This window comes from Mesocricetus auratus, unplaced genomic scaffold, assembly GCF_017639785.1.
Source record: "Mesocricetus auratus isolate SY011 unplaced genomic scaffold, BCM_Maur_2.0 Super-Scaffold_100038, whole genome shotgun sequence".
Lineage (NCBI taxonomy): Eukaryota > Metazoa > Chordata > Mammalia > Rodentia > Cricetidae > Mesocricetus > Mesocricetus auratus.
In genome coordinates this window covers 10,789,276-10,813,358 of record NW_024429216.1, presented here as the reverse complement: position 1 = coordinate 10,813,358, position 24,083 = coordinate 10,789,276, and the positions used below count along the sequence as shown (strand labels likewise).

At 56.5% G+C, this 24,083-nt stretch overlaps 1 protein-coding gene and 1 long non-coding RNA gene across 3 annotated transcripts; one reads left to right on the top strand and one right to left on the bottom strand.

Annotated features, from left to right (window-relative positions):
- Positions 1 to 8: 8 nt before the first annotated feature.
- Positions 9 to 5,536, top strand: LOC121135498. Of its 2 annotated transcripts, XR_005872603.1 has the most exons (3): positions 9 to 1,327; positions 3,038 to 3,132; positions 4,703 to 5,536. It is a non-coding gene; the product is annotated as an uncharacterized LOC121135498 (long non-coding RNA). The 2 variants fall into 2 exon arrangements; XR_005872602.1 differs by lacking the exon at positions 9 to 1,327 and having other exon boundaries at positions 2,917 to 3,132.
- Positions 5,537 to 7,098: 1,562 nt separating this feature from the next.
- Positions 7,099 to 20,955, bottom strand: Bcam (basal cell adhesion molecule (Lutheran blood group)). The gene is made up of 15 exons (XM_013125468.3): positions 20,809 to 20,955; positions 18,818 to 18,939; positions 17,142 to 17,370; positions 16,985 to 17,055; positions 16,023 to 16,119; positions 15,743 to 15,925; positions 14,755 to 14,891; positions 14,135 to 14,291; positions 10,643 to 10,761; positions 10,418 to 10,559; positions 9,558 to 9,694; positions 9,265 to 9,409; positions 9,027 to 9,171; positions 7,646 to 7,763; positions 7,099 to 7,557 (listed from the first exon to the last, which is right to left on the bottom strand). The coding sequence occupies exons 1-15, from the start codon at positions 20,870 to 20,872 to the stop codon at positions 7,552 to 7,554; spliced, it is 1,872 nt and encodes a 623-aa protein (XP_012980922.1). The 5' UTR covers positions 20,873 to 20,955; the 3' UTR covers positions 7,099 to 7,551.
- Positions 20,956 to 24,083: the final 3,128 nt, after the last annotated feature.

Genomic DNA, 24,083 nt, shown 5'->3' with positions numbered 1-24,083 from the left:
AGGCCCCGCCCCTCGCCTCCGAGCCTAGCCTGGGACCCAAGGCCCCGCCCTCTCCCGGAGCGCTGGCCCCACCCCTCTCGAGTCCCACACCTGTCCGGCCCCACGACTCTGTCTCCGCCCTCTCCTGGGACTAAGCACCGCCCCCTTTGGCCATGCGACCACGCCCACTGCCGATGAGCCACGCCCCCGCGGGGCCCGGAAAAGTCCCACTGCGCCCCCTACTGGTCGTTCTACTGAGATGCGGTCACACGCCCCCCTTCCAAACTTCCGGTCGGCTCCGACCGGCAGAAGCCCAGCCTCCTGGTCCAGACCACGCCCCCCTGCCCTCTGGTTAGCCTGAGTCTGTGGGCTCCCATAGGGTCTCCCTGCCTGAGGCACCGCCCCTCGACGCGGCCACGCCCCTTCCCCGCCCTTCCCCGAGTCCCGCTGCTGTCGCGGGGTCGAGGTCACTTCTCAGCGGGCTCGGTCCCCTTCTGGTGTCGGCCCTGGCTGGGTTCTTGGGCCGCCGCATCGTCTCTTCCCGCATGTCTCTCTCTGCCTCCCGCGCCATCGTCCCCGTGTTTCTCTGTTGCTCTGCCTCTGGTGTTCCTTTGTCTACCCGTGTGTGTCACTTGGTCCCCACGTCTCGTTGCATTCCCTTGACTGTGTGCGTGCGTCTGTCTGTCGTCTGTCTGTCCGCATCTGTCTTTGCGGCAGTCATTTTCTGTTTTCTGTCTCGTGGCTTTCCCTGTACAGAGATGTCACTCTTACGTTTCTGTCCCCGCATCTGGCCTCTGCGTCCCTCGTCCCTCCCGCCCAGCATCCTTTTTATACCACAGCTGCCCGCTAGGTGACAGCACAGACCAACCCGCCGGGCCGAGCCCCGCTGGGTGGGGCTGGACCAGTCACGCCTGCCCCTGGCCCCATGAGTCCCTCCCCATGTCCCACTTTCTCTCACCAGCGTCCTCTGGGCTCAGTGGCTGGTTGTGACTCGGCCCCTTTGTCTCTCTAGACTCTCCTTCCCTCCCTACCCCTACCTGCCCGCCTCTTCACAGTCCCAGGGCCGCTGAGGGGAGCTGACGAAGCCCATTTGGCGGGGCGAGGGACGACAGGGACAGGAGGCACAGGAAGGGGATTCAGCTGCGGGGGTTTTCCTGACATCCAAATCCTACCCCAGGGCCAGCCACTTGAAGGTTCCTTGCAAGAGAGCCACCTTGGCTGGAATAGGGCCCCTTCTCCAGCATGCCACATGCCTGGATCCCCTCCCTCAGGGGGCCCCCCAAGAAGTGGAGGCTGGCTCGGACCTACTTGTTAAGGATGCTATTCGTCTGTTTGCTCGCGGCTGAAGGTCAGACGACAACTTGCTTTGAGTTGGCTCTTCAGTCAAGTGGGTGCTGGAGCCCCAACTCTGACGGTCAAGCTTGGTGGCAAATGCCTTTACCTGCTAAGCCATTCATTCCGCCCACCTTGGTTTTGTTTTTATGAGACAGCGAGCGTCCCATGTAGTCCTGGCTGGCTTCCAACTAGCTGTGACGCTGAGGAGGACAAGGCTGGGGTCCCAGGTGTAGGCTGACACTCCTGGTTCTGTGGAGTTGGGGGCGTGGGGGGGTTGAGATGACCTAGCTCTCTCTATCTGGGCTGCCCCATATCCCTGTAACGAAACTGCAAAGCGTGTTAACTTTTTCTGTCTATGAGGCACTCAACTAAGCCTGCTGCAAATAACACCCCAGCCCCTGTTAAACCTTGGGGGAGGTAGGGATACGGAGTCATGGGGAGGGGAAATGGCTTGGTCCCAAAGGCAGGTCCAGAAAGGACACTATTCGAAAATCCCCGTCTTTGTTCATCGCTCACAAGAATCTCAGGAAGAACCGGGGGGCGGTGGTGCTCCGTCTTTATTCCCAGAACTCCGGAGGCAGAGGAAGGCGGATCTCTGAGATTCAGGCTACTCTGGTCTACGGAGTGACTTCCAATCAGCCAGGGCTACACAGAGAGACTCCGTCTCAAAAAAAGAGCAAAACAAAGAATCCTAATAAGGGGACACTATCATAATGGTCCCCATGGGTGAAAGATAAACAGGCACGGGATCTTTCCAGACCACCAGCCAAGAAGCAGCAGAATGAGGCATGGACCTGGACAGCTGGTGTTTTTAGTAAGGGTGCAACCTGACTTCCTGATGCCATCTCTGGCTTGGAACAGGTGTGACGCAAGGTCAGCTGTAAGAATAATAGGCACAGAGTAAATGCAGTTTAGATCTCCATCACTTTCCCGTCCTAGGCAGAGTCTCACTATGTAGCCCTGGATGGCCTGGAGCTCCCTTTGTAGACCCGGCTGGTTTTTTTGTTTTTGCTTTGCTTTCTGAGACAGGGTTTCTCTGAGTAGCCCTGGCTGTCCTGGAACTCGCTTTGTAGACCAGGCTGGTGTCAAACTCACAGAGATCTGCTTGCTTCTGCCTCCTGTGTGCTGGGATTAAAGGCGTGTAACGCCACCACCCAGTTTCAGACTGGCTTTGAACTCACAGAGATCTGCGGGCCTCTGGCTTTGAGTGCTGGGATTGAAAAGTGTGGGTCATCGTGCCCAAAGCCTTGACGCTTTTTTTTCCTGTTTTTGAGATTTATTTACTTTTGTGTATAGGAGTATTTTGCCTTCATGTATGTGTGTGCACCACATGTGTTCCTGGTGCCTGTGGAGGCCAGAAGAGGACACCAGATCCCCTGGAACTGGAGTTAATGATAGCTGTGAACTTACGTGCGGGTGCTGGGAATCAATCCCCAGCCCTCTACAAGAAAGGACAACAAATGCTCTTCGTCACTTGGTCATCAATGGAGAAATGGAGTGTGTGTGTGTGCGCGTGTGTGCGTGTGTGTGTGTGTTGTTTTTGTTTTTCGAGACAGGGTTTCTCTGTATTGTTTTGGAGGCTGTCCTGGAACTCGCTCTGTAGACCAGGCTGGCCTCGAACTCACAGAGATCCGCCTGCCTCTGCCTCCCCAGTGCTGGGATTAAAGGCGTGCGCCACCACCGCCCGGCTGTGTGTTTACATTTTTAAATAATTCTTGTTTAGGAAGGGTTAATGTGCCACAGCCCGTGAACAAGTTGCGGGGGTCAGTTCTCTCCTTCAGTATCGGTGATCGCCAGGGAGTGAACACAGGCTTGGCAGTAAGTACCGTTACCTGCTGAGCTCTGGGTCATGCCTCCTCTCGGCGCACCCCTCCCCCTTCTCTTACTCCTCTCCTTCTTCTCAGGGTGGGGAGGGCATGCTTGGAGGTTCAGAGGACAGATCTAGGGAGTTGATCCTCTCCTTCCATCATGATTCCAGAAACCGAACTAAGATGGTCATGGCATAGCTTTTACCATCGCTGGCTCTTTTATCCCAACCCAGCTAAAAATGGAGGAGGTCTAGGGTGTTAGCGTCGACTTCACTATTGACTTTGTAAAATTTTGCCTCCTGCCCTTTCTCCCATGAGTCAAAGAGTCCGTGTGTTGGATGGTCTTTTTCCCTTTTGCACCTGCTTTTTTGGAACGCCACCAAGTGGGCTTGGCTCTCTCTTGGCCGGTCTTTGTGGGTAGGGCCGGCTCAGGAAGGAAGCCAGCGGAGTGCGGCCCGGAGTGTGGAGCTCCCAGATTACATGCCTATGAGGCATACTTAAAACTGAAGATCAACTTGGTTTGTTGACAAAGGACTGGGTGGGTCTCATTCCTTCGAAGTCAGCTTCCAGGGTCAAGGAGTCCCAAAGGTAGCTCTTCACTCACGAGCCAGCCGTAAGCTTGCTGGGCAGAAATCCAAAGGCTTCCTGTTCCAAGTCACTTACCTGCTCAGCAACCCTGCTCTTGCACACAGAGGAAGCCACAGCCACCTTTCTTTGGCCTGGCAAGCGTGGAGCGCCCCCCCCCTCATGGGTGGTATTGTGAGGGAAGTGGATTTGACCTCCTGGATCTAACTGAGCCTGAAGACAGCTTGCCTTTGAATTTCCCAGTTGTACATCTAACTTTTACTATTGTGGGGGGAAGGGGAGGGGGTGGGGGAGGTGGGGGATACTTTTTAGAACGGGTCTCAATCAGTAGCTTTGGCTAGCCTTGAACTCCAAGAACTCCACTTACAGCCCTAGGCTAACCTCGGATATGCAGTAAACCACCTGCTTCTGCCTCTCAAAGGCTTGATTCCCAGCATGCACCACTGTGTGGTTTTGGTTTTTTCTTCCAGATTCGGGGTTGGAGGGTGGGGGATAGGGGCTGTCTCATTACATCACAGCCTTGGCTGGGTTCAACCTTGCAGGGATCTTCCTGATTTCCCTCTATGTCCTTCTCAGAATACAGGTGTGAACCACCGTGCCTCTCTGGACTTTATTTTTTTTTAACTTATTTTACGTGAATTGGTGTGAAGGTGTCATATCTCAGGACTGGAGTTACAGACAGTTGCGAGCTGCCGTGTGGGTGCCGGGAATTGAACCGAGGTCCTCTGGGAGAGCAGCCAGTGCTCTTAACCACTGAGCCATCTCTCCAGCCCCCTACCTGGACCTTACGTGAAAATTCTACTCCCTCCCATATTTGATTAGTTGTTTATTCAGTATTGTGTGTGCTCCGCCCGAGGTGCTTGTGTCGAAGGCAGCCTGTGTGAGGTAGTTCTTGCTCCACTAAGTGGGATTTGGGGACCAAACTCAGGTCATCGGGCTTGGGGACCCCTTCCTGCTAGGCAGCTCACCAGCTTTCCTTTGTTGGTTTGTCCCAGCATTCCACAGCATGAGGCCGGAGGATGGAGTTTGAGGCCAGTTTGGACTACCTGAAACCTTGTCACAAACAAGCAAGCCAGCAAAGAGGCAACATTGCCATCCTCCACGCGGCCACAGTGAGGACAAAGAGCTCTACCAACAGGGACAGCGACGGGAGGGACAGGAACAGATCCTGGGGTCTGTTGACAGGTGTCCTCCCCTAATTCAGTTTCACTTCCCATGGCCTCCGTTACCCCATGGTCAGCTTCGGTCCAAAAATTTCCATGGAACATTCCAGATATAAATAATTCATAAGTTTAAAATAACTTATTTTAAACAAGTTTTTTAACAATGTCATACATGATGTCGTTATATTTATTCTATTTTTGTGTGTGTGTGTGATAGTGTACAGGTGTGTATGTGTGTGAGTGTGGAAGCCAGAGGACCTCAGATGTTCCTCAGTCACTACCAACCTTTAAAAAATATATTTTACTTTTAATTATGTGTGTGTGTGGCGGGAGGGTATGGGCACGTGAGTGCAGATGATTGTGGAGGCCAGAAGAGGGCGCCAGATCATCTGGAGCTGATCTGGGTATGTGAGCTGCTGGCACTAGAACTCCAGTAAACACTCTTAACCATTGAGCCATCTCCCTAACCCCAACCTTTTGGTTTATTTTTGAAACAGGGCTTTGTACTGGTCTGGAATCTTGCCAAACAGGCTGAACTAACTGGCCAGCAAGCCAGCCTGTTTCTACTTCCGAAGCCCTGGGATTATGTTCAGTGTTTTGTGTGGGGATCTAGGGATTGAACCATATTCTCATGCTTGCAAAATAAAGTTTATCGATTGAGCTGTCTCCCCAGCCCTCCATTTTACTAATGATTGTTCGCCTTTCTATTATTTCTTTCCTTAACTTAGTGAGACAGCTCTTACACCGTAGTCCAGTCTGGGCTTGAACTAATGGCAATGCTCCTGCATCAGCTTCCTGAGTTCTGGAAATGTGAGCCACCACACATTTATTAGTGGCTACTAATTTCTTACCGACTTTAGTGTATGTGTGTAAGAGAAAGACTGTATATAATGCTGGGTAGTTTCTTTCTTTTTTTTTTTTTTTTTTTTTTTTTTTTGGTTTTACAAGACAGGGTTTCTCTGTATTGTTTTGGAGGCTGTCGGTCCAGCCCAGCCTCGAACTCAGAGATCCGCCTGCCTCTGCCTCCCGAGTGCTGGGATTAAAGGCGTGCACCACCACCCGGCATAATGCTGGGTAGTTTCTATGTTTCTGGAATTCCGTGGGATCTTGGGACAAATCCCTTGTCCTGATGGGGAAGATGTCTGCTCTATTAAAAATGTGAGCTGCTGGGCTGGAGAGATGCCTCAGAGGTTAAGAGCACTGTCTGCTCTTCCAGAGGTTGTGAGTTCAATTCCCAGCAACCACATGGTGGCTCACAACCATCCATAATGAGATCTGGTGCCCTCTTCTGGCCTGCAGGCATACATGGAGGCAGGATGTTGTATTCATAATAAATAAATAAATTTTAAAAAATGGTGGCACACGCCTTTAATCCCAGCACTCTGGAGGCTGAGGCCAGCCTGGTCTACATACAGAACGAGTTCCAGGACAGCCAGGGCTACAAGAAGAAACCCTGTCTCAAAAAAACAAACAGTCAAAAAGCCAAATTGTGGCAGTACAGTTCTGTAACCCAAGGCTTGTGAAGTGTAGGTGGGAGGAGCTGGATTTTCAGCTACACTGGGTGAGTTCAAAACCAGCCTGGCTACGTGACCCAAATCAAGTCACCAGGCTTGGTGGCAAGCACCCTTACTCACTAGGATATCTTTCCAGATCCAGTTATTCTGTGACAGTCTTGCTTTGCAGTCCCAGCCAGCCTGGAACTCCTTATGTAGCCCAGGCTGGCCTCAAACTCAGCATCCCGGCTGCTCAGATGACTGGCCTGTGCCACCGTGCCCTCTCCAATCATCTCGTTTGGACCTCAGAAAGTCTGCCAGTTTTACCACTCTGCCCCAGGTCCCTTTTGCATTCCTTTTGTGAACCCTGCTTCCCCAGGGAGCCCCCAGCTCCTCCAGGAAGGAGGGAGGATTTTTCTAGTCTTAGCTTCAGCTCCCTAGGGAATCTAGGAATTTTTCCCAGATTAAGGGACGGCAGGCCCTGGGCACTGGTCCACAGTGTTCAGGTTGGTTCTTGGACCCTGGCGTTGCTCTTCCAGTACCAGCCAGCTAGGTTTGGTTCCATGGCAGCTGCCTCTCACCCTCTCTAAGTCTCTGCCTTTCTCCTTGACATCGGGCTTTTCCTGAGGGTGTGTGAGGAGGCAGCCAGCCAGCAGTCGTAGGAGGGGGAAATGGCTAGCAGCCTCCCTTCCTCTTTACCCCCGCCCCAGAAGAGCACCTGACCGTAAGAAGGTATCCACGTGACAGGCAGCATTTATTTCTGAATCCAGTGTCCACAAATGAGGGGCTGGGGGCAGATGGGAAGGGATGGGGTGGGTTGGGGACTCCAGTGTCAGACTACACAGCAGGCTACCAGGTGGGGGCAGTGCCCAGCAAGGGAGTCAGGAGGTAAAAATAACCCGGCCTGCCGACCCTCAGCGCAGCGTCCCTGGCCGGGCCCTGGGCTTGGCTCCAGGAGCTATTCTGGGGCCTGGGAGAGTTACATTCCCTGGAGGAAGGCCCCTTCCCAGCCCCCCTCCTTCTTTCCCTCCCTGAGGCCGCTGGCCACTGTGGGTCCCTGTCCAGCAGGCAGAGGAAGGAAGGGAGGGCCAAGGCTGGAGGAGGAAGGAGGAGGCGGGGGCTTGCGCGCTGAGCCGGTCCTCCAACGATGCTCCAGATCCAGAGACGGCCTCCGGGCGGTTCCTGGTTTCAGCACTGGTAACGGAACCGGCAGCTCAGGCTGAGCTCACGGCTGACCCCGCGCCCAGTTGGCTCCCCAATGGACACACAGGACATCACTCACCTCATCTCCAAAACCCCCGCTGCCTCCTCTGCCTCCTCCGGAGGGCCCGCCCATGAGGAGACCCGTCTGTTCCGGACGATCCGAGCCAGAGTGGCTCATTTCTGGTTCCCTGGCTGGTCTGGGGGCGACAGTGGAGAGATGGAACCGGGGGTGGTATAGGGCTGGGAGGGGAGGGGAGGGGAGGGCTGCTGAAGCAGGGAGATGGGGTAGAAGCAAGGCTAGTCTTAAACAGGGGTCCCGGATGCTTCTGGGCGGATGCTGCGGCAGGCAGGTGGGGACAGACATGCTTGGTTTCTGGTGCAGACTGTGAAAAGACTGCACACACAAGAAGATGGGTTTGAGGCTGGACACAGACACGGGCTGGCTACGCTGGAGAAAGACAGTCACTGGGAGTGTGGCTTCGAGGAATAGGTCAGGATGTGGCTAGCAATGGGGTGCAAACAGACTGGAGATGAAGCTGGGCTTCATGGCACAGGGCTCCAATCCCGGCACTTGGGAGGCTCGAGGACGGAAAGCTCAAGGCCAACCTGGACAATTCATGTGACCTTGTCTCAGAATAGTCAAATAGAGAGTAGGGATTCATGTAAAGAACCTGCCTAGAATCCCACAGTGAGGGGCTGGGGGCGTGGCTCAGTGGTAAACACCTACCTAGAATCCCCCAGTGAGGGGCAGGGGGTGTGGCTCAGTGGTAGAGGCCCTGCATAGAATCCCCCAGTGAGGGGCTGCGGGTGTGGCTCAGTGGTAGAGCCCCTGCCTAGAATCCCCCAGTGAGGGGCTGGGGGTGTGGCTCAGTGGTAGAGGCCCTGCATAGAATCCCCCAGTGTGCTGTCTAGTTTTATGTCAATTTAACATAGGCTAGAGTTATTTGAGAGGCGGGACCCTCGACTGAGAAAGTACCTCCTCCATAAGATAAGTCTGTAGGGCATTTTCTCCTGTTTTTTTCAAGACAGGGTTTCTCTGTGTAGGCGCTAGAACTTGCTCTGTAGACCAGGCTGGCCTTGAACTCACAGAGATCCGCCTGCCTCTGCCTCCCGAGTGCTGGGATTAAAGCCATGCGCCACCACCGCCCTTCTAGGGCACAGCTTAGAGGCAAAGGCTTTAACTTATGTAAAGTCTGGTTTCCAGCTCCGATACTTGAGACAGAAGGAAAGAACAGAGCTACTTTAGATAGAGGCCGCTAGGGGGGACGGCGCGATGGCGTTGGGTCTGCTGGGAGGAGATTTCAGGCGGCTTTGGTGGGACTCTGGGCGGTAGGCAAGGCCGTCCTTGGGTGGGAGGCCGGGGAGCTGACGGCGTTGGGACTCCTTTGGCAGCAGAGCGGGAGGGTTTGGCTGGGGGACAGGACATGGCTGAGGTTGCAACAGGACCCGAAGGCACTTACGGAGCCCCCTTCTCGGCTCGCCGGCAGCAGCCGGGGCGCCCCTTGCGTCTCATGAAATAGAAAGCAGCGACCACGAGCAGCAGGAGACCCACGCTGACGGCTACGGCCATGACGGCCACTCCAGCCTGGGCGGTCTGGGGGCTCACTGTGAGAAGGCAAGAGGAACTCAGCCCACTGCATCCTGCGCGCCCACCCCACCGGGCTGCTTCCCTGGGCTGCTTCCCTGCTCGCTACCCACCGGAGCCGAAGTGGAACACGTGGTGTTTCTTGCCGTGGATGTTAGAAGCCTCACAGGCCACGCCCTCTCGGCTCAGGGCGCTGGTCACTTTCACCATCAGCGAGCTGCTCCTCCAGCCTTTGCCCTCCAAGGGCAGCTCTGCCGGCTGAGGGGGCTTGGGTCAGGCCACGGCCCTTGGGACCAAGGGCTGGGGGCGTAGGCTGGAGTATGGGGGACATGGAAGCTTGGGCCGATGAGGACCAGGGTCCCCCGTGGAAGCTGGGGTAGGCTGAGTGGCATGGAGTGTCCCTTACAGTGTCGCCTGGCTGACTCCAGGTGAGTTTGGGCTCCGGGTAGCCTCTGGCTGAGCAGGTCAGCATGACTTCATCGCCTTCCGTCCAGCTGCTCCCCGAGACGGGCTTTATCTCGTTCGGTCTTATCTCCGGTGGCCCTGAGGGTGGTGGGGACCACAGCAGCGTCAGTGAGCGGGAGGCGGACAACCAGGGAACGGAGAGACACGGGAGGGCACAGGGGAGGGACTCCGGGGACTCGCTTCCTGTGCAAGCTCCAGGACCCGAGTTCGCGCCCCAGCACCCACATACAGAGCGGGCAGAGCAGTGAACATCTGGAAGCCCAGCCCGGGGCTGAGGCCGTGCAGAGACTCTTGGAGTCCCCCCGAACTCCCGGTTCTCTGGGCTCCAGGTTTTAAATGAGCGGAGGGGGCTGGGAAGATGGCTCAGCAGCCATGCTTGGAACCAATGGGGTGGAACGGGAGAACCAGCTCCTGCAGGCTGTCCCCCGATCACCGCAAACCGTCCCCCCAAATAAATAAAGGTAAAAGAGATAGCTGTGCACACCTTGAATCCCAGCACCCGGGAGGCAGAGGCAGGCAGCTCTTTTGTGAGTCTGAGGCCAGCCTGGTCTACATAGTGAGTTCCAGGGCAGCCAGGGCTACACAGAGAAATCCTGTGTCAGAACACACACCCCCCGCCCCACCCCCCCCCCAAAATAGAGATGAGCAGAGGAAGACACTCGGGTCATCTTCTGACCCCAGGCGCACGCCCACGCACCCACGCACAAGGATGCCTACATACACCACACATGCACACACACACACAAAAGGAAACTAAAGGTAGACATTGTCCCCACACACACGGCGCCCAACAATCCAAACCTTGGACCACCAGCTGGAAACTCTGCGTCCGGCTCAGGAGGGGGACGATGGGTGTATCGGCCTCACACGTGTAGGTGCCAACGGAGTCAAAGGTAACCGAGTCGAGCGAGAGCTGGGGGCCATCTGTGAGGGTCACAGAATCCTGGGGAAGGGACAGGAAGTGCCGTGAGAGGTGACAGCCTGAGGTGCAGCACCCGGGGTCCCCCGGCTCCTCCCTCCGGTCACCTTGGTCCAGCGCACAGTAGGGGCCGGCAGGCCACTGGCCGAGCAGTCCACCACCGTGTCACTGCTGTTCAGGAACACAGAGAGCTCCTCAGGCACACTCAGCAGCAAGGGATCCAGATCTGCAGCAGGGAAAACGGGCTCACGTCCCCCAGCCCCTTGCCCCGTCAGCCAGGGCCTGGAGAGGGCTATCAGGGGCAGATAACGCCATGCTGCTCTTTCTCATTCTCCCCATTACCGCGATATCTGCACTTTCATTCCAGGCCCTTCAGCCAACACCTAGGAGAGCTGCTCTAAAGAATGCACTATCTGAGGTTTACAGAGCTGAGGATGCCATGTGCCAGGCAGTGCTCTCCCACTGAGTCACGCCCCTAGTGCCTCACTGGGGAATTCTAGGCAGGGGCTGTACCACTGAGCCACGCCCCCAGCCCCTCACTGGGGGATTCTAGGCAGGGGCTCTACCACTGAGCCACGCCCCCAGCCTCTCACTGGGGGATTCTAGGCAGGGGCTCTACTTCAGCTCTGTGCCATCAGCTCTCTACCCAAGCTTTTGCTTAAGCTCATTTTTCCCCTTCTCTGTGCGCCCTCATCCCATCTCCATAAAACCTTAATGGGCCTGGACCAGCAAGATGGTGACTAGACACTTGCCACCAAGCCAGACAACCTGATGTCACTCCTCTAGACCCACATGGTAGAAGGTGACGACAGACTTCTGCAAGTTGACCTCTGACCTCCACACGCACACATGCATGTACGTATGCACAAATAAATAAAATGTAAGGATAATTCAAAGTGATCAGACAACTTGCCGGGCTCGTGGCTGGGAATAAACACTGGAGGTAGAGTGTTTGTCTAGCTTGGTTCAAACGCCAGCAACCTCAAAACACAACAAACATTCTGGCTGGGTTTGGTGGCTTGTGGAGGTAAACCCCGCCCTTGGGAAGCTGGGCCAGAAGGTCTGATTTTTCTGTTTCTGCCCTGAGAAGGATTTCCCCGTACTTCACTTCAACTGACCACACTGGCGCTCCCCATCCTTACGATCTACTAGTCCCTCCCTCCCTCCCTCCCTCCCTCCCTCCCTCCCTCCCTCCCTCCCTCCCTCCCTCCCTCTCTCTCTCTCTCTCTCTCTCTCTCTCTCTCTCTCTCTCTCTCTCTCTCTCTCTCGGGTTTTCCATTTCCAAAACAGGGTTTCTCTTGGTAGCCCTGGCTGGTCTTGAACTCACAGAGATCCGCCTGCCTCTGCCTCCCGAGTGCTGGGATTAAAGGCGTGGGCCACCACCGCCACTTGGCTTATCCCTCACTTTTTTTTTTTTTGGTTTTTTCGAGACAGGGTTTCTCTGTTTTGGAGGCTGTCGGTCCAGCCTGGCCTCGAACTCACAGAGATCCACCTGCCTCTGCCTCCCGAGTGCTGGGATTAAAGGCGTGCGCCACCACCGCCCGGCCTATCCCTCACTTTTTAAAACTTGTATTTCTGTCATTTATTGTGTGTGTGCATGAGTGCGTGGCGAATGGATGGAGGTCGGGGGACAAGCTGCTGGAGATGGCTCTCTCCCTCCTTCATGGGAGACCCAAGAATCGCACTTAGATGGTTGGGCTTGGTGGCAAGCTCCGCGGCTTGCTGAGCCACGCTGACAGCCCCGATACTCACTGTTGTCTTCTCGGTCCATACTCGACTGAGCATCCCAAGGGATGTTTCAAAGAACACACTGGTCCATCTTCCTCATGAAACGCTGTTCTGACTCCCAGTGCCCTGGGCACCATGGCCAAAGTCTGCAAAAGCCTGCCTAGTCTTTGAACACCGTCTCTCCACCTGCTTAGCCTCAGATACGTTGTTTCCAGGGTTAGTGTCCTCAGGAATTCCATACCGAGTTCATCTCTAGGGCTTTGCCACTGGCTCACCCTGCCTGCAGCAGAGGCTCTTATCCCACGTGTCCCCTCCTCTCAGAGGCCTCCTGCCCCCATTGCTGTGGACACCCGGCTCTCGGGATCTCCCTTCCCACAGCAGCAACTGATTCCCCCAGCTGCTGCAAGAGCCGGCAGCTGTCAACCCTCAGCTGTCAGCCCTCGGGAATGCCCTCAACTGTAAGGAGCCCCTTGCCCAAGGTCACACTCCCTTCCCGGCATGACACACAGTCAGGCTCAGCTCCTTCACGCTATCTGGGGACAACTGTGGAGTGTTGCCCTCCCTCCCCAAGACCTTGTGTAAATCCCACCCATTCTCGCTGCTTCTGAATACACAGGTCACAGGTGACTTTCCATAAACACTCTACCTGCAGACCTGGTGGTGAGAACACTTGCAGGAACTCAGACTGTGACAATCCTTTTTCACCTCGCACCTCCGTCTTAATCAATGCTACTTCTCTAAGACACACTGATGGTTTGGGTCAGCACTTACTGTGTGTCTCTGCTACTGTGGTGGGGCTACATAGTGAGTTCAAGGCCAGACTAGCTTCATGAGATTCAACTAAACAAAACAACTAAACATAGGCTATGGAGACAGCTCAACAGGTACAGTACTTGCTGTGTAAGCATGAGAACCAGAGTCCTAGAACCCCTGCCTAGAATCCCCCAGTGAGGGGCTGGGGGGCAGGGCTCAGTGGTAGAGCCCCTGCCTAGAATCCCCCAGTGAGGGGCTAGGGGGTGTGGCTCAGGGGTAGAGCCCCTGCCTAGAATCCCCCAGTGAGGGGCTGTGGGCGTGGCTCAGTGGTAGAGCCCCTGCCTAGAATCCCCTAATGAGGTACCACCTTGAAGCCCCAGATCCCACATAAAAAGCTGGATGTGGTTGTGCATGCTTATTCTTAGCAGAACGATCTCTGGGGCATGCTGGAAAGCATGCCAGTCAAGCTTAAATCAGAGAGCTCCAGGCCAATGAGGAGCTCCTTCTCAAAAAACAAGGTGTCAATCCAGAGACACGACAGCTGAGGTTGACCGACAGCCTCAACACACGCATACACAGGAGGTGTGCACACACACTCACACACACACTAAAGATCACTCTCTTCCTAGAGAAGTGAACAGAAAAGCTGCTTAGAAACCCAGGGGCAGCCGGGCGGTGGTGGCGCACGCCTTCAATCCCAGCACTCGGGAGGCAGAGGCAGGCGGATCTCTGTGAGTTCGAGGCCAGCCCTGGTCTACAAAGCTACACAGAGAAACCCTGTCTCAAAAAAACCAAAATAAATAAATAAAAATAAATAATAACTAAATAAACAATGAAGGAAAGACAGACAGAAGAAAAGAAACCCAGGGTAGGGCCAGGTTAGACTCGGTGGGCATAATCTTGAGGAGTGAGCCTGGGACTTGAGCCTCCACAGGGGACTGGATCTTTCTCTGTAAAACACTGGGGAACCGCAGCAGCTTCTAAGCAGGGGCAGGGAGTCAAGTGTGCGCTCTGGAGAGCCTGTGAGGCAGCTGGGAGGAGCTGCCGCGGGGGCTGTGACCGGGAGGAGGAGGTGGAGCCGGACCCCAGCCCGCCCCGCCCTCCCCACGAGCTCTCACAGGCCACGCGCAGCTCCAGGCTCTTGACAAGCGGAGTTTCCTCGTAGAGGTCGTAGTCCTCAACCCTGCAGCCATAGACTCCGCTCTGGTCCCGATGCACGCCCTCCAGGGTCAAGTTCCCCTTGAGGCTGACATTTAACGGTTTCTCCTGGGTGCCCTGAGTAAGAGGATGGCACCCGGGAATTAGAAGCTGTTCTTCGGGCGACTGGGGTGGAGTCAGGGGTCACCAAGCTGGTGTCATACTTCGCTAGAGGCAGTTTGAGCCAAAGGTCAGGGGTCATACCTGTCGGGTATGTTCTCCAAACTATCTAAAGGCAGGGTCAGACATCCTTCAGATCAAGGGTTCTTGTGAAGCTAAGCACCCCCAGGGTCAAAATTAGCAGTTGGGGTTGTGGTATGGATCACAGGTAGAGTCCCCGCCTAGAATCCCCCAGTGAGGGGCTGGGTGTGGCTCAGTGGTAGAGCCCCTGCCTAGAATCCCCCAGTGAGGGGCTGGGTGTGGCTCAGTGGTAGAGCCCCTGCCTAGAATCCCCCAGGGAGTCAGGCCCTGGGTCTGTCTCCTACACCACTAAAGACTAGAGGGTGATGAGGTCAGTGAGACACGGAATCAGGTGGGTTACCTGTATGCGGAAAAAGGAGTAATCTGGACTGGGGCTGCCGTCACCCTGGCAGAGCAGCTGGACAGCGTCACCCTCACGCACCCAGCCTTCTGTGGTGGATGGGCTCCCCACCCAGAACTCTATATTCTCGGTTGGATCTGTGGGAAGAAAGGAAGTAAGGTCAAGGGGGAAGGTCAGCTCTACTTTTTTTTTTTTAGTTTCTTTTTTGAGTTCCTCTCTGTGGCTTTGGAGCCTACGGTGGAGCTCGCTCTGTAGACCAGGCTGGCCTTGAACTCAGAGATCCGCCCGCCTCTGCCTCCTGAGTGCTGGGATTAAAGGCTGGCGTTGCCACTGCCTGGCCTGTCAGCCTTACTTTAAAGGGAGAGATACAGTATCTAAACCTTAGAAGTCTTAAGTTTGTTTGTTTGTTTTATCTGTGTGTGCCTGTGTGCGTGAGTGCATGCCTGCGTGTGTGTGTGTGTGTGTGTGTGTGTGTGTGTGTGTGTGTGTGTATGTGTGTGAGAGAGACGTATGTGTCTCATTCCTTTGGTCTGATTTTGATTCAGGCCCCCTCTCCGTAGCTCCGCCAGGCTTTGAACTCTGCGTCCGCCCATCTCAGCCTCCGCAGTGCAGGGATGACAGGGCGCGTGTCTCCTCACCTGACAGACAGGTCCAGACTCACCCTCGGAACACACACCAGAGGTAAAAGTCACAGGTCTAGCTAATCCGAGGGTCAGAGGTCAGTGTTACGGTTTGAGATTTAAGACCAGATGCCGTATGGGAACTCAAATCGGCAGGAAGGAATGGAGCGTTGCATGGGGGTGTCAGGGTCCTATGCCGAACTCAGAGTCGGCATGGTCGTTTGGGGAGCAGTCTGAGTCCAGAGGCCAAAGGTCAGCAGGCTGCCCCAACTACACTTGAGCCCGAGGTGAGACTGGAACCGGGGCCCGGGGCTGCGCCTTGCTGGGACAGCATGGTAGGGCGGGGGCCAGCGCTGTCGGGGACTCACAGTGCAGCGTGAGGCGGAAGTCGGGGCTGTCCAGGCGGCCGTGCTCGTTCGAGGGCAGCTTGTAGTGGGAGGCGCAGTGGAATCTGGCGTCTCGATCCTCCTTGTAGAGCCTCAGGTACAGCGTGCTGGTCAGGGAGTACAGGCTGGAGGCCTCCCGGACGGTGCGGCTGGTCATGTAGCCCTCTGCGGGAGAGGCGGGGGGGCAGGCTGGCTAACACCCCACCCCGCGGCACCCTCTCACCCCGCCCCACCCCGCCCTCCCCGGCTCCTGATGGCTCACTTGAGTTCATCTCCATGGGTACATCCAGGCGCTGGCCGTTCCGGTACCACGTGATGCGGGGCACCGGGTTTCCGTTGCGGCTGCTGCAGGTAGCGATCTGGGGAAGAGACGGGCGTGGCCTGGGCTGGGCGCCAGGACTCTGAGGTCTGGTTCTCTGTTTTCCCCCCAGATCTCCCCTCTAGATGTGTCCGCTGGGGCTCTTTTTCCTCGGGAGAGGAGACCGAACTCACCGGCTCCCGTTCCTTCCACTACAGAGCCCAGAGCCCGGTCTGTGAGATGTGTATTCGTGGGGGCGGGGAGGGGGGGGGTGGAAGACCGGAGTCGGATCCCAGGAAACGTGTAGAGAGGGTTAGGGGTGGGGAAGTGTCCCCAAAGCTGTCTTCTGACTTAAGATGCCGCATGCTTGTGTCCCCACCTCAACAATTAACTCTAAACCTGGCCGTGGCGACACACCGATGCAACCCCAGCTCTCTTGAGGCTGAGACAGGAACGTCTAGCCTGGGCTACATGATGAGTCCCGGGCCGGCCTGAGCCTCGTGAGACCCTGTTTCACACAACCCCAGGCCAAAGCTCGGAGTGTGACCCTAGCACCAGGATCCAATCATCCAGGCAGGAGGACCAGGAGTTCAGAGCCAACCCTTGTCACACAGCAGGGATGTGGTCCTGCTGGGTTACGAGGCCGGTGTTGCCAACAAAAGGAAACCAAGAAAAAAAAAACAACAACAAAAAACCAGATGGGTACGATGGCACGCGCCTGGGACCTCAGTACTTGGAAAGCATTAAGTGGCGACATAGAAAGTTCTGGGTCACCCTCCCAAACAAAAACCAAAACAAAGCAAGGAAAATACCCAGCAATAGGGAGCATCTGCCTGGCGTACTCAAAGCCCTGAGTTCAATCTCCGATACCACAAAACAAACTAATAACAAAGACAGTCGTGGAAACTCAACCCGGGTCACATTACCTCCTGGGCAGACTCTTCCAACACAGACAGCGTCCGCTTGTTGGGAATCACCTCCGTAGCCTCGGGGGTCGCTGTTGGGGGAGATGCTCGGGTCAGGAGGTCCTCCTCCGATCCCCCCCACGCCATGGCTCCTCGGCATAGTTTTGGGGACACTTACCAAACACGCGGACACTCGAGGTGGCCTCGGAGGTGCCCGCTGAGCCAGCCTTCACCACGCACACGTAGTCCCGCTCATCGCCCACCTGGGCCTTTTCTATCACCAGGCGGCCCCGGGAGTCCAGCTTGTATGGGGGACTGCGGCCCCGAGAGCTGTGGACTGTGCCCAGGAGCTCTGAGCCCTGCGGCTCCACGGAAGCCAGGAGATGTCGGGACCCGGTAGCGTCAACCTGTGGGCATGAACGAGGGTCTTAGCTTGGGTTGTGACCCTTTACATAGTCTACCGCCAAGACTGTTTTCTCTTGGGCCTAGGGAAAGAACCTAGTGAGCCCCACATGCTAAGCATCACTCTACCACCAAGCCACGCCCCCCAGCCCCTCACTGGGAAATTCTAGGCAGGGGCTCTACCACTGAGCCACGCCCCCAGCCCCTCACTGGGGGATTCTAGGCAGGAGCTCTACCACTGAGCCATGCCCCCAGCCCCTCACTGGGGGATTCTAGGAAGGAGCTCTACCACTGAGCCACGCCCCCAGCCCCTCACTGGGGGATTCTAGACCAGCATCCTACCAGCTACACTCTCTTCCTTCTTTTTTTTTTTTTTCTCTCGGTCTTTCCAGAAAGGGTTTCTCTGTATTGTTTTGGAGGCTGTCCTAGAACTCGATCTGTAGACCAGGCTGGTCTTCAACTCACAGAGATCCGCCTGCCTCTGCCTCCCGAGTGCTGGGATTAAAGGTGTGTGCCACCAATGCCCGGCTTCATCCTTCTTTTTATTTCTTTGGTTTTGGAGACATGGTTTCTGTGTAGCTTGGTTGTCCTAGAACTCTCTCTCTGTAAGCCAGGAAAACCTGGAACTCAGGGATCCACCTGCTTCTGCCTTCCTAGTGCTGGGATTGAAAACGTGTGCAACCATGCCTAGCCATCCCTCTTTTTAAGACTTTTTAAAAAGTATTTTATCATTTATATACGTGTATATGCATCTCTGTGTGTGCGCGCGCGCACATGAGTGCAGGTATCCATGGACACCGGAAGAGGGCATCAGATCCCCTGGAGCTAGAGTCACAGGCAGCTGTGAGCCCGTGAGTGCTGAGATCTGAACTCAGGTCCTCAGGGAAAGAACCAAGTGCTATTCAGTGCTCGGCTTTTGAGGTCCCCATGTGGGGTGAGCGCTTTCCCACGGGGTAAGCATTTACTCCATCCCCTCAGCCCTGTCTTCACTTTTTGTATAGCAATGGGGTCTAACGTCGTAGTGCAGGCAGACCTCGAACCTTCCTCCAGGCTTGCGGCCCAGCCGCCTGTCATTTCTCTCGTGTCTCTGCTGCCCTCCATGCCCTCTCCTAAGTCCCGACCTACTCCCCACCTTCCTGTGTCCCTCATGCCCCTCCCCTGGTGTCTCATCTCTCTCTTGTCCTGACTCTCCTTCCCTCTCCTTCCCTCTGGCTCCTTCTGGTCTCTGCTCTGTGTGGCCCCTCACTCCCGAAGGAGAACCGTTTCCTCAAGGAAACCCATGCCTCCCTGAGTTCCCAGCTGCTCGTCTGTGCAGTGGAGATGGGGCTTCTGACGGCTCCCTGTGGGGTCTTTCGGCTCCTCATAGGCAGAACTAATTGGTACTGATGTGACCAGGACGCTGGACCCCCTCCTCCCTGCATCTTCCCCAGCTCCCGGCAAGACCACACTCACAAGGTGCCACTCCAGCACATAATGCTCAGGGCGCTCCCGAGGCTTGCAGTCCAGGGTGACCAGCTCTCCTTGCAACACCTCCACCAGAGGGGGCACAGACACGTGCACCTCAGCCTGGGCACCTGCGGGATGGCGTGGCCTCAGATGTCTACCCAGCGCTACCAACGGGGAGAGCCCTCCAGACCCCAGGGGAGACTTAGCGCCTCCCTTAGACACACAGTTCCAGACCCTTGCCTCAAACCCTCAGACAGGAGTCTGGGCTCCAACCTCCTCCCTCAGATGCAGCTCCTCTCTTCCTCCTTGGTCCTCCCAGAGTCTGGGGCCATCAGTGTCTCTCCATCACTTTCGAGTTACTTGAGCCAGGCTGGCTTCCAACTCTACTACAGCTGCCCCTGCTTCCTGAGTGCTGAGATTAAAGCCCTGTGCCACCGGCCCAGCCTCTGCCACTTCTAAGGGCTAAGGCCAAGCCTCCTCCAGAACTCTACGCTAAAGCCTTGCTTCTCTTACCCGCCCAACATAGCAAACCAAACGTCCCCTCGAGGAAGGGCCAGGCCCCACTCTCCCCTTGACCTCGAGCACCGGGGACAGGACCTGGCCCCGAGGGGCTGAAGAACAGGTCTTTCTCCATCTTTGCTCTCCACTTTTTGATCCCATCCAAATTTCCCGGTTGCTCCTGGGGGCCCTCTGCTGCTCTCTGCTGTGTGTGTGTGGGGGGGCTGGGGTGTGGGCTGCAGCCGGGCCCGGAGCTGGATTGGGTGTGTGGGAGAGGCAGGGGGGGACAGGGCTGGGCAGGTTTCAGGAATGTGGGAGGGCCAGGCTGGCTGAGACCTGCCCGGCTTGGCGCCAGAGCCCCCTACCTGCCCCCTGACAACACCCCCCTCCCATCTCTTCACAAGAGATGCTTGAAAAGGGTGAGGTGAGTCACCTGGGCAGGGAGTGAGCCTGAGGGGAGGAAGGGTTCCAGTAGCCTGAGGTGGCAGCGGAGCCTGAGGTTGGGACCTCTGGGAACGTGGGTCTCCGACTCCCGTCAGGGTCTGGTGGGTGGCACAGCTCTCGCTGGGAACCTACCCTCTGGGGTAGCATTTTGGCATCATTCCTTCCCCTCCCAGTCTGGCCTGCTCCTGGCTTCCCAACGACACACCACACTTGTGCCAGCGGCCTGGGCTCCCAGGCACCTACCTCTGGCCCCAGCCTGTCCCAGGGGAGCTGATGTGGAGCCAGGCTGGTACCCGGGACTGGGTGTGACTGCAGACTCCCAAGGCAGGCAGATAGATAGCCCCTGTCCTCCCTGATCCCTGTCCACCCTGTCCCCAGTGCCCCCCCTCCCGGGCCCCCTGTGCCCCCCCACAGCTTGCAGGTGTGTGGATTTCCCAGGGGCCCCTTTCCCTCGGAAACACTGTTCCACGTTCTGTGAGAGGCTTGGTACTCCGGGCCCTTTCTCAGAGGGGTGGGTCCTCTAGGGTCAGGTCAGCCTACACTCTGAACTGAGGGGAAACCTCTCATTGTAGGAAGTGTTTTAGCCGCAGGTTCCCCAGCTTCCCCGAGGAAGCTCAAACTTAATCACTTAGAGAACAGCTCTAGGATGTGGGTCTTCAGTAGAAGCTACTTTGACAAAGCAGGAGACGGTGGGGGGCAGGGGGGGCGGCGGCGGGGGCTGGGCTGGGCTCCGGTCTGAGGGACTAAGCACCCAGAGCCCAGATTCCAGGTACCCAAGGTTATTAGGGGTCGCAGGGCTTAGATTCCTGAGTTCCCAGAGAGCCAGGAAGGGACAGCTTGCTTAGGCCGTGTCTGCTCCAGCGTCGGGGTACCCTCATCTCTCGGATCGGGAACATCCCAAGGCCTCCCCGCCTTCCTCTCGGGTGGGGAGTCCCTAGACTGTGCTCCCTGGGGAGATGGAAGCTTGTTCCCCAGTCTCTCCGGGGACCCCAGGAGCCATCCCCACAAACCCCAACGCCAAGTCTCAGCTCTGCCCTCTCGGTTCCAAGCCATACCTGAGTGGCCCGCCAGGACGAGGGCGAGCCACAGCAGCCCTGCGCGGGCGTCCGGGGGCTCCATGTTCCTCCCTGCGGTGGCGGCGGTGACTGAGCCCGGGCGGGTGAGGCTCTCTCGGCCGCGGTGAGGCTGGCAGCGGAGGCCACGCCCCGGGCCACGCCCACCCCGCCCCTCCCCATCCCCAGGCTGGGCGCCAGGCCAAGACCTCCCACTGCCCGGAGAGGACCTCCCACCCGCGCGCGCGGGGACCCGCTGGCCCTGCCAGCCCCGCGGCGCGCGCCACTCCTATCCAGCCCACGCCCGCGGCTGCCCTCGGTGGCCAGGGCGCCTGACCCAGCAGTCTAGCCAGTGCCTAGAGCTTGGGATCTGAGGGACACCGCAGGGACCCTCATCCCCTTCCTTCCTGAGACTCATTTCCGTGGTGGCCAGTGCCACCCCGCCCACCCCCCACCCCTCACCCCCCACCCGCTGCAGGTAGATCGTTTCCCTAGTTTGTTTGTTTTCTTTCCGGAGACAGGTGTTGCTGGAGGCGCTGTAGCTCAGACTGGCCTGAAACTCGTTGGCAAGCCGCCTGCCTCGGTTTCCCAAGTGCTGGGATTGCCACCGCCTCTGGTTTGTGGACTGTCGGTGTTTACTGGGGCAATTAGTTGCCTGTGTGGCCTCGGTCTGCAGAGTCTCCTGCATGACTGGCTCTTCCCAGGGTGCTCGCCTCACAGCCACCTTGCTCGGAAGCGTCGCTCCTCTGACGAGCAGTGGCCTGGAACTGGTCGGGTCAATCTTCTCTTTAATGGGGTTTTCAATTCCCAAGTCATCCTCTTAGGCCTCTTTGGTGATGGGGTGGGGATGGGGAGCCCCTCCCTCTGCTGTGCTCTCCCTGACTCCCTCACATCCCCCCATCCAGAGAATCCAAGGAATGTCACCCCCCTTCCTCCTCCTTGCTCTCCCCGCCATTCCCTCCCCACCTTGGGGGGAGGGGAGGACACGGCTGGCTGGGGCAGGTGAATGGAGGAGGGTAAGAGGCGATCAGGCCACTGGACGGAAGAGAGGGGTCACAGGTCAAAGTAAGGGATCACAGATCACTACTCCAGGGTCCTCACAGGCCAAATCAGCCTGGAACGAAATCCCAAGAATGCTGGGTGGGGGTGGGGAAGGAGGGCTCTGCCACCGTTCAGCCGGCAGAAGCTAGTCTGGGATCCTGGTAGGGGTGTGTGTATGGGGGTGTCACTGGTCATGCTGAGAGACAGCCCTCCTCCCCCAGGCTCTGGTCAGTCTGAGGGAGGCCAGCATTGATCTCAGGGGGCCCCCGGGAGCCAAGGTTTTACCCATCAGCCGCAGAAGAAAGGCTTATGTTATGGGTGCTGACTCTCAAAGCTGTTTTAGCATTCCGGCCACACCGGACAGTAATTGTGAAACCAGGAAAATGACCTTTGCATAGGGAGGGCTGCGCCTTGTCTCCTCTTCAGGAAGTCCTCCTTCAACCCTGTCCTGTCACATACCTCCCTGCAAACCTCGGGGGCCCCCTGCTAGCCCCCCACCCCCTGGGGTGCATCTCTCCCTCATTTTCCTCCACCTGACTCCCAGTCACCAGCCCCCTCCCTACTGCAGGCAAAAGGATGCATACGCAGGGGTCCCGAGGCTTACAGGAAGATGCTCTCCACAGCTAACTGGGCCTAGTGGTCCACTCTAATGACCCTTACTCTGAAGCAGTGGTAGCAAGACCATCAGGGGTTCAAGACCAGCCGTGCCTCACAGGAACGAAAACAGGAAACGGTTGGTACAAGCCTTGTTTAGTTTTTGTGATGCCTGGGCCTCTGCCCCCCAACATCTCGTTAACCAGGCATATCCTGACACACACCGGCTATCCCTGCACTGAGAGGTCGGAGGGTCAGGAGTTCGGTCTTCCTTGGCTACACTGAGTTTTAGGACAGCTGGGCACAGTGGTGCACGCCTTTAATCCCAAGACTCTGGAGGCAGAGGCAGGGAAGGGTCTCTGGGTTCCAGGCCAGCCTGGTCCGTGTACATATCGAGTTCCAGGACCTGTCTCAAAATAGAAAGACCTGCCTCAAAAGCAAATAAATTAATAATAAAACAAAAAGGAGTTTGAGGAAAGCCTGTACCACAATAAGGGCTTGTCTCAAAAAACAAAAAAACAAAAGGAAAAGCAACGGTGCTGGAGAGACGGCTCAGCGGCGGTGAGCACTTGCAGAGGACTCAGGTTCGGATCCTGGCACCTACATCCGATCCGGTGGCTCATAACAGCCTGTAACTCCATTTCCGGGGAGATTTGAAGCCTTCTCTGGCTTCTATGAGCACCAGGCAAACACGTGGTGAATATAGGTCCATGTACGCAAAGACTTGTACCTCTAACAATAAATACGTACTAAAAGCCACTTTAAAAATATCTTTAAAGCACTCGGGAGGCAGAGGCAGGTGGATCTCTGTGAGTTCGAGGCCATCCTGGTCTACAAAGGGAGTTCCACGACAGGCTCCAAAGCCATAGAGAAACCCTGTCTTGAAAAACCAAAAAAAAAAAAAATCTTTAAAAGCCGGGTGTTGGTGGCGCACGCCTTTAATCCCAGCACTCAGGAGGCAAAGGCAGGTGGATCTCTGTGAGTTCGAGGCCATCCTGGTCTACAAAGCGAGTTCCAGGACAGGCTCCAAAGCCACAGAGAAACCCTGTCTCGAAAAACCAAAAAAAAAAAAAAAAAAAATCTTTAAAAACAACCCAAATCAGAGTGGCCACGACACTCCCAGATGGCATTCTCACAGTGCCCAAGTGCTCCCTGGGGCCGTCTTCCACACTGGGACCTCAGTCATCACTTCCCTGTTCTGCCCCTGGCCTGAGGATCTGATTACCGGGTCTGGACCCCGATCGGGAGCCTGGCATCAGCCGCCCTCTCTTGCACCTTTGAGAAGTCAGCCGGCTATGGCGCCGGGTGAAGTAAGCCACGAGGCTGAGCACAGGAGAGAGGCATTAGCCCTGGACTTGTGGAAACGAGTCTCATAATGTCACCTCCCATTGTCCGCTACAATTAGGTCCTACTCAAGAGTCAGAAGAATCCCGAGGAGCTGTGAGTCAGCCCGGGACACTGTTCTTCTAGAATCCGCCCACGGCTCCATCTTGATGAAAGTAAAAGCCAGCACTCTCCCTGTGGTTTGTGAGGTCCTAGATCTGACCTTTTCCCTGCCCTGACCCCCGTCTGGCATTCACTCTCCCTCCCAAGCAGCATTTCGGTCACCCTGATCTCTCGGCTGACGTGCTGGGCCATCAACC

Excerpts from the sequence above, each read along its gene's own strand:
- Bcam (XM_013125468.3), bottom strand. The coding sequence starts at position 20,872 with ATGGAGCCCCCGGACGCCCGCGCAGGGCTGCTGTGGCTCGCCCTCGTC. Across the intron at positions 18,940-20,808 it reads CGTCCTGGCGGGCCACTCAG|GTGCCCAGGCTGAGGTGCAC; the intron begins GTATGGCTTGGA and ends GCCATCCCGCAG. Across the intron at positions 15,926-16,022 it reads ACCCATGGAGATGAACTCAA|AGGGCTACATGACCAGCCGC; the intron begins GTGAGCCATCAG and ends CCTCTCCCGCAG.